We start from the raw sequence: 14,208 nt of genomic DNA on the forward strand, positions 1-14,208 counted from the left end.
CCACACCCAATGGTCACTTCCAGCCAGCTTGCTTTGCCTGGCCTTAGACTTATCGATTTAAAGCCAGATGAGACCATTGTTGTCATCTAGTCAGACCTCAATCTGCCATTTTGACCGTAAGCTCCTAGAGGCAAAGGCCCACTGTCCATGTGCTCTCTGCATGCTTGTGGCACTGTGTCTTGCTCCCACTCTTGTGAACTGCTTCGCTGTGAAGCTGGCAACTCCAATGTTCCCTACCAAGCATCTATGGCATGAAAAGTGATCCTTCTGCAGCAAGAAAGGCCTCTATAAAAGGGACGGCCCAATCTGCAGCGTGGGGAAGGTTAGGGCCTCTGTGGTGACTACTGCTGCATTGGGGTCCAAGGGGGATGCTTCAGAAGTGTCTAAGGGATTTAGGAGCACATGTCCCAGTGTATTGGGCAGATCTGAAAATCTCCCACAGTCTTCAGTGAAATAGAAACGAACTCAGGGCCTGATCCTGGCAACCCTTTCTCACATGAGTAGCCATTACCCCAAGGAATCCTTTCAGATCAGACCCTAAGCAAAGGCATTTCACAAGCCCTTCTGTGCCTAGCACTCAGCTGTACGTGGCCCACCACAGCTGCAGAACAGCCCAGATAATGTAAATGGTGCTAGATCCTTGCTGGATCCCATGATGAATGAAGTGATGAATGTAGAGGAATATTGCAGGTCAGGATGGAGGTGCACAGAGTTGTGTGGGTGAGACATGCCCTACATGTATTTTCATTGGTGCTGTTGGTACAATGATTTTGTGAGGATCAGATTTCATTTTAAACCAAGAACGTGTGCTATAAGACAGCAGCAAGTTGTTAGAGACTCTGGGACTAGCTGCCTGATGGATCTTCGGCATAGTAGGCCAGTGCATTACCAGGCCCCAAAGCTGCGGAGTTCACTGGACAAGCTTGTCCTGAGTAGCTGAGGTCCATCCAAGCTGTCATTTTGTGGAGAACTGTGTTCACAGACATGTACAGGCACCACTGGATATTAGGAAACACTGTTTCAGTAGGAGGGTGGTGAAGTGCTGGAATGGGTTACCTAGGGAGGTGGTGGAATCTCCATCCTTAGAGGTTTTTAAGGCCCAGCTTGACAAAGCCCTGGCTGGGATGATTTAGTAGGGGTTGGTCCTGCTTTGAGCAGGGTGTTGGACTAGGTGACCTCCTGAGGTCTCTTCCAACCCTAATATTCTATGACTCTATGATTCTGGCCCTGCGCCTAGATCCAATCCCTGCTGGTGTGTGTGCTGTTTGGTGGTGCATTGCATAGGCAGTAAGAGCCCAAGCCCTCTCTCTGGCTCAGGGCTGCCTATGGCAGGAGGTGACTTGGTTTTCTGTCCATTCATGTTGTGTTTGCCAGCCCTTCGGGTATTAACCCCATGTGTGCTCTCCTCCTGCACACAGGTGGAAATAAACGAATCTGCTCACCGCAACTTCTGTGTCCTGAACACTGGCAAGTTCAATTTCAGCTTCTCGTGGGAGTTTTCCGGCCCCAAAGCACTGCAGCACTACCTCTCCATCGCCCCCGAGAACGGCACTGTGGAGGCAGGAGAGCGCGTACATGCCCAGCTGACCTTCCACCCACTGAAGACATGCATCTTAAAGGACATGGAGCTTAAGCTAAAGGTCAGGGCGGGGGTGTCATGCTCTCCTCCCTGCAGGGCACAAAAGCCAGGCAAACCCTTTTGGCAGGTGTCAGAGTAACAGCCGTGTTAGTCTGTATTTGCAAAAAGAAAAGGAGTCCTTGTGGCGCCTTAGAGACTAACCAATTTATTTGAGCATAAGCTTTCGTGAGCTACAGCTCATGTCATCGGATGCATACCGTGGAAAGTACAGAAGACGTTTTTATACACACAAACCATGAAAAAATGGGTGATTATCGCTACAAAAGGTTTTCTCTCCCCCCACCCCACTCTCCTGCTGGTAATAGCTTATGTAAAGTGATCACTCTCCTTACAATGTGTATGATAATCAAGGTGGGCCATTTCCAGCACAAATCCAGGGTTTAACAAGAACGTCTGAGGAGGGGGTGGGGGGTAGGAAAAAACAAGGGGAAATAGGTTACCTTGCATAACGACTTAGCCACTCCCAGTCTCTATTCAAGCCTAAGTTAATTGTATCCAATTTGCAAATGAATTCCAATTCAGCAGTCTCTCACTGGAGTCTGGATTTGAAGTTTTTCTGTTGTAATATCGCAACTTTCATGTCTGTAATCGCGTGACCAGAGAGATTGAAGTGTTCTCCGACTGGTTCATGAATGTTATAATTCTTGACATCTGATTTGTGTCCATTTATTCTTTTACGTAGAGACTGTCCAGTTTGACCAATGTACATGGCAGAGGGGCATTGCTGGCACATGATAGTATATATCACATTGGTGGATGTGCAGGTGAACGAGCCTCTGATAGTGCGGCTGACGTTATTAGGTCCTGTGATGGTGTCCCCTGAATAGATATGTGGGCACAGTTGGCAACGGGCTTTGTTGCAAGGATAGGTTCCTGGGTTAGTGGTTCTGTTATGTGGTATGTGGTTGCTGGTGAGTATTCGCTTCAGGTTGGGGGGCTGTCTGTAGGCAAGGACTGGCCTGTCTCCCAAGATTTGTGAGAGTGTTGGGTCATCCTTCAGGATAGGTTGTAGATCCTTAATAATGCGTTGGAGGGGTTTTAGTTGGGGGCTGAAGGTGACGGCTAGTGGCGTTCTGTTATTTTCTTTGTTAGGCCTGTCCTGTAGTAGGTGACTTCTGGGAACTCTTCTGGCTCTATCAATCTGTTTCTTCACTTCTGCAGGTGAGTATTGTAGTTGTAAGAATGCTTGATAGAGATCTTGTAGGTGTTTGTCTCTGTTTGAGGGGTTGGAGCAAATGCAGTTGTATCGCAGAGCTTGGCTGTAGACAATGGATCGTGTGGTGTGATCAGGGTGAAAGCTGGAGGCATGTAGGTAGGAATAGCGGTCAGTAGGTTTCCGGTATAGGGTGGTGTTTATGTGACCATCGTTTATTAGCACTGTAGTGTCCAGGAAGTGGATCTCTTGTGTGGACTGGACCAGGCTGAGGTTGATGGTGGGATGGAAATTGTTGAAATCATGGTGGAATTCCTCAAGGGCTTCTTTTCCATGGGTCCAGATGATGAAGATGTCATCAATTATAGCGCAAGTAGAGTAGGGGCGTTAGGGGATGAGAGCTGAGGAAGCGTTGTTCTAAGTCAGCCATAAAAATGTTGGCATACTGTGGGGCCAGGCGGGTACCCATAGCAGTGCCGCTGATTTGAAGGTATACATTGTCCCCAAATGTAAAATAATTATGGGTAAGGACAAAGTCACAAAGTTCAGCCACCAGGTTAGCCGTGACATTATCAGGAATAGTGTTCTTGACGGCTTGTAGTCCAACTTTGTGTGGAATGTTGGTGTAGAGGGCTTCTACATCCATAGTGGTCAGGATGGTGTTATCAGGAAGATCACCAATGGATTGTAGTTTCCTCAGGAAGTCAGTGGTGTCTCGAAGGTAGCTGGGAGTGCTGGTAGCGTAGGGCCTGAGGAGGGAGTCTACATAGCCAGACAATCCTGCTGTCAGGGTGCCAATGCCTGAGATGATGGGGTGCCCAGGATTTCCAGGTTTATGGATCTTGGGTAGTAGATAGAATATCCCAGGTCGGGGTTCCAGGGGTGTGTCTGTGCGGATTTGATCTTGTGCTTTTTCAGGGAGTTTCTTGAGCAAATGCTGTAGTTTCTTTTGGTAACTCTCAGTGGGATCAGAGGGTAATGGCTTGTAGAAAGTGGTGTTGGAGAGCTGCCAAGCAGCCTCTTGTTCATATTCCGACCTATTCATGATTACAACAGCACCTCCTTTGTCAGCCTTTTTGATTATGATGTCAGAGTTGTTTCTGAGGCTGTGGATGGCGTTGTGTTCTGCACGGCTGAGGTTGTGGGGCAAGTGATGCTGCTTTTCCACAATTTCAGCCCGTGCGCGTCGGCGGAAGCACTCTGTGTAGAAGTCCAGTCTGCTGTCTCGACCTTCAGGAGGAGTCCACGCAGAATCCTTCTTTTTGTAGTGTTGGTAGCTTGCTAGAGCAAAGCCTGAATTAGATCTCACGTTGAAAAATGTGGCACCCCACCTGGATCCACACTGGGCATCTGAGCTAAATGCCATGACAAGCTGCAGGCCTGGGACCATCCAAGGCACCCACCAAAAGCAGAGTTTGATTCTACCATAGTACCTAGGGGCACTGACACAGTGTCTACTGGGACCTTCCTGTTAGACACCTGCTGGGGAGCAAGACTCTGCTCTGAGACTGAGCTGTGTGGCTATGGCTTGTTGTGCTGCAAACTAACAGCTACCAAAATCTGTATAAAAACAGTGATGAAATTCCCCTTAAATGTTAACTCATTAAGCCAAGGGGTCTCTTTTTTCACACTCCATTTTCAGTTTCCACTGCATAAGCCTCTCTGGGCTGTCACCATTGCAGGTTCCCATGGATGCTGGTCTCCCACTGCTGAGCAGCAGCATCTGTGTGAATGCACCCCCTCTATCACTGGGTCTCTCTTCCTGGCAAATTCTTCAGCAAGGCACCTTGTGGCCTGTTCTCTTCCCAGATCAGCAACGGGCCCACGTTTAGCTGCATGCTCCTGGCTTCTGTGGTGATGCCCACCGTCCACTTCTCCTTTACCAAGCTCGACTTTGGAACCTGCTTCATCTACTATGCCGGGATGCCCCCTGCCAGACACATCCTTACCATCACAAACAAGGAGGCCAAGGAGATTAGGTAGGGCAGCAGTGGGAAGCTAGCTACCCATGTTAGCTGCTTCCCTGGTCCAAGTCAGAGAGTTTGAGCATAGATCTCCCACATCCCAGTTGAGCACCCTAATCACCAGGCTATTGGCTATTCTGGGGTGAGTGTCGCTGTCTCTGGATTTGGCCAGAAATTCCATCCTGGCCTTGATAAACCTTCCCAATGAAAGTTTCATGAAAACCAACCCTTTCCCATGGCAGATCAGAATTTTCCCATAGAAAACCTTTTTATCAAAGAAATCCTGACCATTACTACACGTATGCCCCATGAACCAGGGTAGTGCTGTTATTCCCATTGTACAGATGGGGGAACTGTAGCACAGAGAGGCTCAGTGACATGCGCAAGGTCACATAGGAAGTCTATGGAAGAGAAGGGAAGTGAACTCATGTCTCCCCAGTCCCTATCCAGCACCCTTACCACTGGGCCATTTTTCTAGGGAGAGAGAGGGCAGTGTGTCTGTATTCAGCTTCCAAACTGCCTAATAGTTATAAGCACATAAATCACACAGAAAAGGACACATTTTCCGAAGTGATAGACCCTCTTTTCTGTTTTCATGTGAGATAAGAGGGTGCCTTCATTCACTGACCTGTATGAAAGAAGTGCATTCAGCCGGGGGAGTCCTGCCAGGCGTTTTTCCCAACGGTGATCTGAAGATACCTGTATTTACTTCCCTTTGGGGTTATGTTCATCAGAACAGACCCAATTCAACACTGCTGGCATTAAGCAGACCCAGCTTCTGTTGCCATCAGGGTGGATTTGTCTCAGTCTGCATAGCTAGCAGACTTGGTTGGACCACTGGCAACTCCTCCGGATAAAATTGAATGGATGTGGTCAAAGAGGGATGGGGGACAGTTCTCAGCTACTGAATGATCACCAGCCAAACATTCAGAAAGGATTTTTTTCTGGTCTTCCACAGCTTAGACTGCTTGTACACCAACACTACTCACTTTGAGGTGAGCTTCCAGGCTGAAGTGCTGAGTCCTGGAGGGAAGATGGAGGTGCCAGTCACTTTCTATCCCCGAGAGGCTGTTTCGTACCACGATATCATCCCCTTTGAAATCAATGGGCTCTCCCAACAGACGATTGAGGTTCTGGGAAAGGGCACGGAGATGAAGGTGAGATCAGACCACTGTTCTATAGCTCCATATGTCACACGGTCAGAGTGAATCTCTTTCTCCTTTCCTCAGTCATCCACTCGTTGCCTTTCTCCCGTTCCTCATTACCAATCCTCGCACCTTCCCCATTCTTTTATTCTTATCCTGCCCACAGATCGACATCTTAGACCTTCCCAGCAAAGTGGTGAAATTGGGTGCGCTGTCTGCTGGACAAACTATGAAGAAGACTGTCACAATAGTGAACAATAGCGTTGCCCTTCTCACTTTTAACCTAACTTTCGTGTTCACTGTTCCAGAGCTGCTGGAATCTAAGGTAAGGCCTGTTCTTCAACTGGAGTGCTCTTTATCTTGCCACTTATTTGTTATTTGTACTGCCAATGTAGCGAGGAGCCCAGTCATGTCTAGGCACTGTAGGTTGTCTGACCTAGTGGGTAGCTATTATTAGAGTTTACAGGTAAGATGACGTGGTCTAGCACAGCTCAGCTGCCCAGAGACTGGACAAGCATTACAGGTAGTTGGGGAGTGAGTCCCCCACTGCATGCGGCAGAGACGCTCACCCTTAAGAAGACCTGCAGAACTCGCAATTGTTTTATTGCAATATCACAAACACTATCATGTAGCAAAGTAGACAGAGAGAATATAACCCCCAGAACTTGCATTCTCACACCATTCTTTGCATGCAGCCCTAGAGTTGGTAAGATGACCCATGAGAGGTCCTTGCCTTTGCAGGGCCCAGGAGTGCCTGAACAAAGTGCTACCTTGAATCATAGATGATGCTAACACCTAACTCATATTCAGTGGGGTTCTCAGCCCCTTTTCCTTATCTGTTTCCTCACCCTACTAATGTTTGGGTACCCTTCTTCCATAGGTTACTAGGACTCTTACTTCAAGCTTATTAGCAAGTACATCCATCAGTTACCATGGCATTCTCACGACTGGACATCTGCTGGATATTCCTAACTGAAAATATCTAAAGCTAGTATAAACTTACCTTGTGATTACTTGTCAACAGTTCAGCAACACTTGCTTATAACAGCACTCTGTCTTGTAACAACCTGTGATACAGGGTCACTTACTGGTTAGCTGCTACATAGATGACTCGTGCCTCCCCATACCGGAGGGGGACAATCTAAAGGGGAGGACAAGTGACTGCCCCACACGTCTCCTCTGCCCAGAGACCTCCCCCACACTGTGCCCAGCCCAGGGCCACTGTGCTCTCCTCACCCCACGTTACCTTCCCAGGGAGGGGGGCTCTGTCCTCCTTCCACTGTACTTGCCCCCAGCATGTTCAGCCGCTCTCCCGGACAGCTGAGCCAGGCGGGGAGCAGGAGGGAGCCACTTCTCACACAGCTGAAGCTGGCTGCTCCCGGTCGCTGCTCCGTGCAGCGCAGCAGCTGCCTGAGAGAGCCTGGGTGGGGAGGCTGAGGTGACGGCCAGCTCCCTGCCTGGGGTTGGCTGCCAGTGCCAGGGGCCAAACATGCCAGGGAGGGGGGCTCTGGCTCACTCAGCCCCTGTCCCCGGCAGCTTGGCCCGAGTCGGGGGCAGCCCGCTGCTGCTCCCTTTCCAGCCAGGCTCTCTCAGGCAGCTGCTGCACTGCACAGAGCAGGGACCCAGCAGCTGGCATCAGAAATGTCTGCGCCTGCTCCTTTCACTCCCTGCCTGGGCCTGGCTGCCAGGGACAGGAGCTGAGTGTGCCAGGGGGCAGGCGCAGCGTGAGAAGGACAGCGCCCTTCTCCCTCCCCCAATCAGACCAATCTGGGGGGCACTTGACTCTGCATACACCCCCACACATTGCCTCTGGTTGCTTATGTTGAGTCTTTAGGCCTTAGTTACTTTGGCTACACTATTATATTACAGGCTTGAGGCCTGTAGGCTTTTGCATGCCTGCTTTGAGCCATACCTAGATCTTATTAATCATTATACCATGTAGCTATAGCAACATAGCCTTGGATGGAAGGTGCTATGGAAGAGTAAGTATTTTCCCTCCTTCCCACCCATCCGCCAAACAGGTCCATTCTTGGCATAGATGTAATGGCAGCTGAGGAGAGGCACTGTAGGGACACACTACTACAGGGAGCGATTGGGATTGGGCTAATAATGATGGGAGCAGCACAGGAATGAAACTAAGCAGCTCTGGGAAATCTCTCCTGTTACTCTCAATAGCTCTGAGGGCTCTGTGTTCCCAGTGGTCAGACATCACATTTGGCCCTCTGTCTGGGCAGGTTCTCAGCTTGTCTCCATCCAGCGACATAACTCTGAAGCCCAAAGGGGGCACCTGCAGCGTAGAGGTGACTTTCTCCCCAAAGTGCCGCATCCCGCAGTTTGCAGAGGAGGTGATGCTCGAGTGCATGGGGCTGCTGCACTCCTTCTTTGTGGTGCGGGGCTGCTGCCAGGGCATTGAAGTGAGCTTGGACCAGGATCATATCCCCTTTGGAGCAGTGGTGCAGCGGAGCCAGGCTTCCCGGCGCGTCCTCATGCGGAACACGGGAGACATAGGAGTCAGGTGAGGTAGCGTCCTCACACAAGACCTATTCCACTGAAGGTTTGTGGTGAGCCTGAGCCCCAGGAGATCTTTGCTTGACCTGTGCCTGTCCCAAGAACGCAGAGATAGCAGAACAGTATGTAGCATGCCATCAGAGTGGTGGAATATGGCCTCCCTACAGGCTCAGTTCTGTAGCCCCCAGTGTTGCTGAGATACTCACGCAAGCCAAATCATCCCATTTAACTCAGTGCCAGTGTGCGCTGCAATGTGAGTCAGGGCTGCAGACTCAGGACCTACATGTCTGTGAAGGCCCATAGCCACCTTTCATGCTACTGCAGCTGTGCCCAAGGGCTGTATCTATAGCTGACTGACAGCACAGAAAGGCATCGAGATGCTTAGAGAACCCTGCTCCATCTTTCCCAACCCGGCCTGGGATGCACTGTGAGCCCAGCTCTAAACTGTCCTTTTCTTTGTGCTTTTCTTGGAAAGATTTAAATGGGACATCAAGAGTTTTGAGCCAGATTTCTCCATTAGCCCGGTGGAGGGTTACATTTCCCCAGGAATGGAAGTCCCCTTCGAAGTGATCTTTCATCCCTATGAGCTGAACCCAGATATCCACTATGACAACCTGCAGTGCTGCATCCAGGGCAGCGAAGCGCTCAAGCTCACTCTGACTGGATACTGCGTGGTGGTGCCCATGACAAAAGAGGTAACCTTAGCAGAGAGAGACCCCACCCACCCCACCCCCGGCCCGTGCCGTTCCCAGTCCAGCATAGAAGCTGGCTTGGTTCCCAAACCTGCAGTGTCACTGTGGATGCAGGGCATAGTCCCCCAGTTTCCCAGCACAGGTGGAAACTACAGCAGGACAGAGCTTTAATTCTAGGACTAGGTCCAAGTGAGGATCTTCAACTTCTGTAATGACATGAACACTCATGCCCAGCTTTGTGGCTCCAGTGTGGGCCTGACAGCACCTTGTGAAGGGAGAGGCCATGAACGGGAACTCTGGCACTGATGGACATTTCTTGAGTGCCGGACCCCACAGTCCTCCTGAATTCCAAAAGGAGAACTCAGACCAAATCAAGCAGCCAGTCCACAAAAAGGACTGTAATTGATGTCTGCCCATTCTGCAGCACTTACAATGAGTAGCCCCACTGCGTTCAGTAGGCCTGCTTGTGTTACTAAGGACTGCAGAATTGGGCCCTCCATGAAAACCTGCAAAATGGTTTTATAAGAGAGAGCTCTGTTTCTGTATTTATATATGCCTCCCTCTCTGTCTGTCCTTCACCCCTCTTTCTTTTGTGTCTTTGCATGTGGGTGAGGAGTACCTGCACCCCCACACACCACAATGCCATAGGTAAATGGAATGGATTCCCTAAGGGGGATGAAGTCTCTTTGTGCTCCTCTGTTGCAGGTGATGAATTTCACTTGTCAGGTGCGTGGAAAACACACCCAGACTATCATGCTGTCCAACCGGAGCAACCAGTCATGGAACCTGCAGCCCATCATTGAGGGGGAACAATGGAAAGGGCCTGAATTCATCAGGGTAGAGGCCCATCAGCAAAACAAGCCCTACGAGATCACTTACAGGCCCCTCACCATGAACGTGGAGAACAAGAAGCATCAGGTATGAGCTGTGGAGGCATGAAAGCAGTGCAGCCGTTTCTTTTATTGCACCAGACCTTTGTAACCACTGCTAGAGACCTGATAACACAGAGCACTGATTCTGGGAGAGTAACCTGTGTATCAGATTAGCAACTACAAGCTTTAAAACAAAGATTTTCAGAGGATTTGAGTGTTGAAATGAGCCCCATCCTTCCGGGTGATGTCATAAGAACATAAGAATGGTCATACTGGGTCAGAACAAGGGTCCCTCTACCCCAGTATTCATATCCAACGGTGGCCAGTGCCAGCTGCTTCAGAGGGAATGAACAGAACAGGCAGTCATGGAGTGATCCATCCCTGTCGCCCATTCCCAGCTTCTGGCAAACAGAGGCTAGGAACACTTCAGAGCATGGTTTTGTATCCCTGCCCATCCTGGCTAATAGCCATTGACAGACCTATCCTCCGTGAACATATCTAGTTCTTTTTTGAACCCTGTTATAGTCTTGGCCTTCACAACATCATGTCATGGTATCCCTTGGACTGAGGAGACCCCTCTGGGAGAAGGGACACCAGTTATTAGGGAGACACAGGTAACAGTAATGAGGAAATTGACAAGGTCCCTCACCAAAGGCTCTTATGTAAATTAAGTTGTCATGGGATAAGAGGGAAGATCCTTTCATGGACTGAGAACTGGTAAAAAGACAGGGAACAAAGGGTAGGAATAAATGGTAAATTTTCAGAATGGAGAAGGGTAACGAGTGGTGTTCCCCAAAGGTCAGTCCTAGGACCAATCCTATTCAATTTATTCATAAATGATCTGGAGAAAGGGGTAAACAGGGAGGTGGCAAAGTTTGCAGATGATACTAAACTGCTCAAGATAGTTAAGACCAAAGCAGACTGTGAAGAACTTCAAAAAGATCTCACAAAACTAAGTGACTGGGCAACAAAATGGCAAATGAAATTTAATGTGGATAAATGTAAAGTAATGCACATTGGGAAAAATAACCCCAACTATACATACAATATGATGGGGGCTAATTTAGCTACAACTAATCAGGAAAGAGATCTTGGAGTCATCGTGGATAGTTCTCTGAAGACATCCATGCAGTGTGCAGCAGCAGTCAAAAAAGCTAACAGGGTGTTAGGAATCATTGAAAAACGGATAGAGAATAAGACAGAGAATATCTTATTGCCCTTATATAAATCCATGGTACGCTCACCTTGAATCTTGAGTGCTGCATACAGATGTGGTCTCTTCATCTGAAAAAAGATACACTGGCATTAGAAAAGGTTCAGAAAAGGGCAACTAAAATGATTAGGGGTTTGAAATGGGTCCCCTATGAGGAGAGATTAAAGAGGCTAGGACTTTTCAGCTTGGAAAAGAGGAGACTAAGGGGGGATATGATAGAGGTCTGTAAAATCATGAGTGGTGTGGAGAAAGTGAATAAGGAAAAGTTATTTACTTGTTCCCATAATATAAGAACAAGGCGCCACCAAATGAAATTAATGGGCAGCAGGTTTAAAACAAATGAAAGGAAGTTCTTCTCCACACAGTGCACAGTCAACCTGTGGAACTCCTTGCCTGAGGAGGTTGTGAAGGCTAGGACTAAAACAGGGTTTAAAAGAGAACTGGATAAATTCATGGAGGTTAAGTCCATTAATGGCTATTAGCCAGGATGGGTAAGGAATAGTGTCCCTAGCCTCTGTTTGTCAGAGGGTGGAGATGGATGGCAGGAGAGAGATCACTGGATCATTACCTGTTAGGTTCACTCCCTCTGGGGCACCTGGCACTGGCCACTGTCGGCAGACACGATCCTGGGCTGGATGGACCTTTGGTCTGACCCAGTCTGGCCATTCTTATGGGAAATCAATTATTAGAAACATAGATAGCTGGGTTTGTGATGACTGGGAGAACCACATGGTGGATTGCCTGCCGGGTGCAAAGGTTGCAGATCTCTCAATACACCTAGATCAGAGGTGGGCAAACTATGGCCTACGGACCACATCCGGCCCGTGGGACCCTCCTGCCTGGCCCCTGAGCTCCTGGCCCGGAAGGCTCACCCCCAGCCCCTCCCCCGCTGTTCCTCTTGCCCCACAGCCTCAGCTCATTGTGCCGTCAGCGCAATGCTCGGGGCGGCGGGGCTGCGAGCTCCTGGGGCAGCACTGCTGCAGAGCCCGGCCTGACCCGGTCTCTGTGCTGCGCGGCAAGGGGGCAGGAAGCGGGGGGCTGGATAGAGGGCAGTGGAGTTCGGGGGGAGTGGTCAGGGGCGGGGGTGTGGATAGAGGGTGGGGCAGTCAGAGGGTGGGGAACGGGGGGTTGAATGGGGGCAGGGGTCCTGGGCGGGGGCCAGTCAGGAAGGAGGGGGGGTTGGATGGGGCGGCAGGGGGCAGTCAGGGGCACGGGTTCTGGGGCTAGTCAGGGGACAGGGAGAAGGGGTGTTTGGATGGGGCAGGGGTCCCGGGGGGTGGAGGCGGTCAGGAATGAGAGGAGGGGTTGGATGTGGTGGCGGGGGGGCAGTCAGGGGTGGGACTTTCGGGGGCGGTTGGGGGGGTGGATGGGGCAGGGATCGGGGGGGCATCAGGGGCGAGAAACAGGGTGGGGGGGATAAGGGGCGGGGGCCGGGCCATGCCTGGCTCTCCCCGACCACACCAGCAGGAGGGATGAGCGGTAGAGCAGGCGACCCCTATATCGATTCTTCACCAGTGCAGGATCAGCCTTCCATTGGGGTGCGTCTTTCTAGGCTGGTGAAAATGGCTCGCTCCCCCGGCAGTGCAGCACAGGGCACTTGTCATACCAGCAGCTCTGGCCCGTGTGTGTGCGCACTCAGGAGCTGAACAGGGGACCGTGAAAGCAGAGGAACCTACCAACCTTTTGCATTGTCTCTAGGGCTCCATCTTCTTTCCGCTCCCCGATGGGACAGGTTTGCTGTACCTCCTGCAGGGGACTGCAGAGCCCCCTAAGTCTTCAGGGACCATTGTCCGAGAGGTGCCATGCAAAACTACCTACACCGAATTGCTCCCCATCTCAAACTGGCTGAACAAGCCACAAAGGTAAACTGGGAAGGGCCTAGTGGCTGTTCACAGCTAGCAGCACAGAGAGGGGCTTTCCATGCTAGCTCCATCCCCGCTGTTACCCCAACAACTCCCAGCCAAGAAGTTGGTGTGTGCTGTGACTTGGGGTCCCAGAAGGCCTCTTGGGAGATTGTCTAGGCCACAAGGTCGACATGCACTTAGACTGGCCTTTATTCCGGTCTCAGGAAGCATGGATCTGGCTGACAGCTCTGCTTTGGGAGGGTTTATGCCAAATAAACTCCATCTCCCTCCCCATAATGGCCCGGGGGAAATTTACCCAACAGCTTTGGCAGGGCAAGAGCAGTCTAGAAACAATACAGCAGGGGTCTCAAAGTCCCGGCCCGTGGGCCATCTGTGGCCCGAGAACCTGCCCACTGTGGCCCCCGGGGCTCCAGCAATTTTGGGGCCGGGTCTCTCCCTTGGTCTCGCCTGCCACCCCCGGGCGCTCCCCCGCGCACTTCCTCCAGACCATTTAAAATGGCCTGGGGCCCCAGTCACCACCAGCAGTGCAGCAGAACTGAGCAATTTCCTGCACGCTCCACGTGGCTGCTGGCCCCTCCTTGCAGCCCCGGGGTGGGGTGGGGCTGTGCTTCCGCACACCGCCTCCACCCTGAGCACCCCTGCAGCCAATGGGAAGCTGCAGGGGCAGTGCCTGGAGGTAGCAGTGCGTGGAGGCCCCCTGGCCCACCCCACCTTGGAGCCCCAGGTAAGTGCCCTGACCCCCTCCCAGAGCCTGCACCCCCATCCCCTGCCCCAGCCCAGAGCCTGCACCCAGCACCCGAACTCCCTCCCAGAGCCTTAGGCAGGTGGGGGCGGAGTTTGGCGGGCCAGGTTCTGTGCGGCATGAGTGACATTATTGGCCCGCCGGAAGGATTTGAGGACTGGCACTGGCCCTAAGGTAAACTGAGTTTGAGACCCCTGCATTACTTGAGTAGGACTTCATAGAATCATAGAATATCAGGGCTGGAAGGGACCTCAGGAGGTCATCTAGTCCAACCCCCTGCTCAAAGCAGGACCGATCTCCAACTAAATCATCCCAGCCAGGGCTTTGTCAAGCCTGACCTTAAAAACCTCTAAGGAAGGAGATTCCACCACCTCCCTAGGTAACGCATTCCAGTGTTTCACCACTCTCCTAGTGA

The 14,208-nt window shown here is 51.1% G+C and overlaps 1 protein-coding gene across 1 annotated transcript in view; it reads left to right on the top strand.

Moving 5' to 3' along the window:
• HYDIN (HYDIN axonemal central pair apparatus protein) overlaps positions 1–14,208 on the top strand; it is a 427,107-nt gene that overhangs the window by 404,877 nt on the left and 8,022 nt on the right. Inside the window, exons 75-82 of the mRNA XM_073307159.2 lie at positions 1,419–1,640; positions 4,602–4,771; positions 5,715–5,913; positions 6,068–6,226; positions 8,136–8,416; positions 8,885–9,104; positions 9,807–10,019; positions 12,885–13,048. Of these exons, the coding sequence (XP_073163260.2) occupies positions 1,419–1,640; positions 4,602–4,771; positions 5,715–5,913; positions 6,068–6,226; positions 8,136–8,416; positions 8,885–9,104; positions 9,807–10,019; positions 12,885–13,048 (1,628 nt within the window). The remainder of the gene's footprint in view (positions 1–1,418; positions 1,641–4,601; positions 4,772–5,714; positions 5,914–6,067; positions 6,227–8,135; positions 8,417–8,884; positions 9,105–9,806; positions 10,020–12,884; positions 13,049–14,208) is intronic.

This window comes from Lepidochelys kempii, chromosome 12 (assembly GCF_965140285.1).
Source record: "Lepidochelys kempii isolate rLepKem1 chromosome 12, rLepKem1.hap1, whole genome shotgun sequence".
NCBI classification, from domain to species: domain Eukaryota; kingdom Metazoa; phylum Chordata; order Testudines; family Cheloniidae; genus Lepidochelys; species Lepidochelys kempii.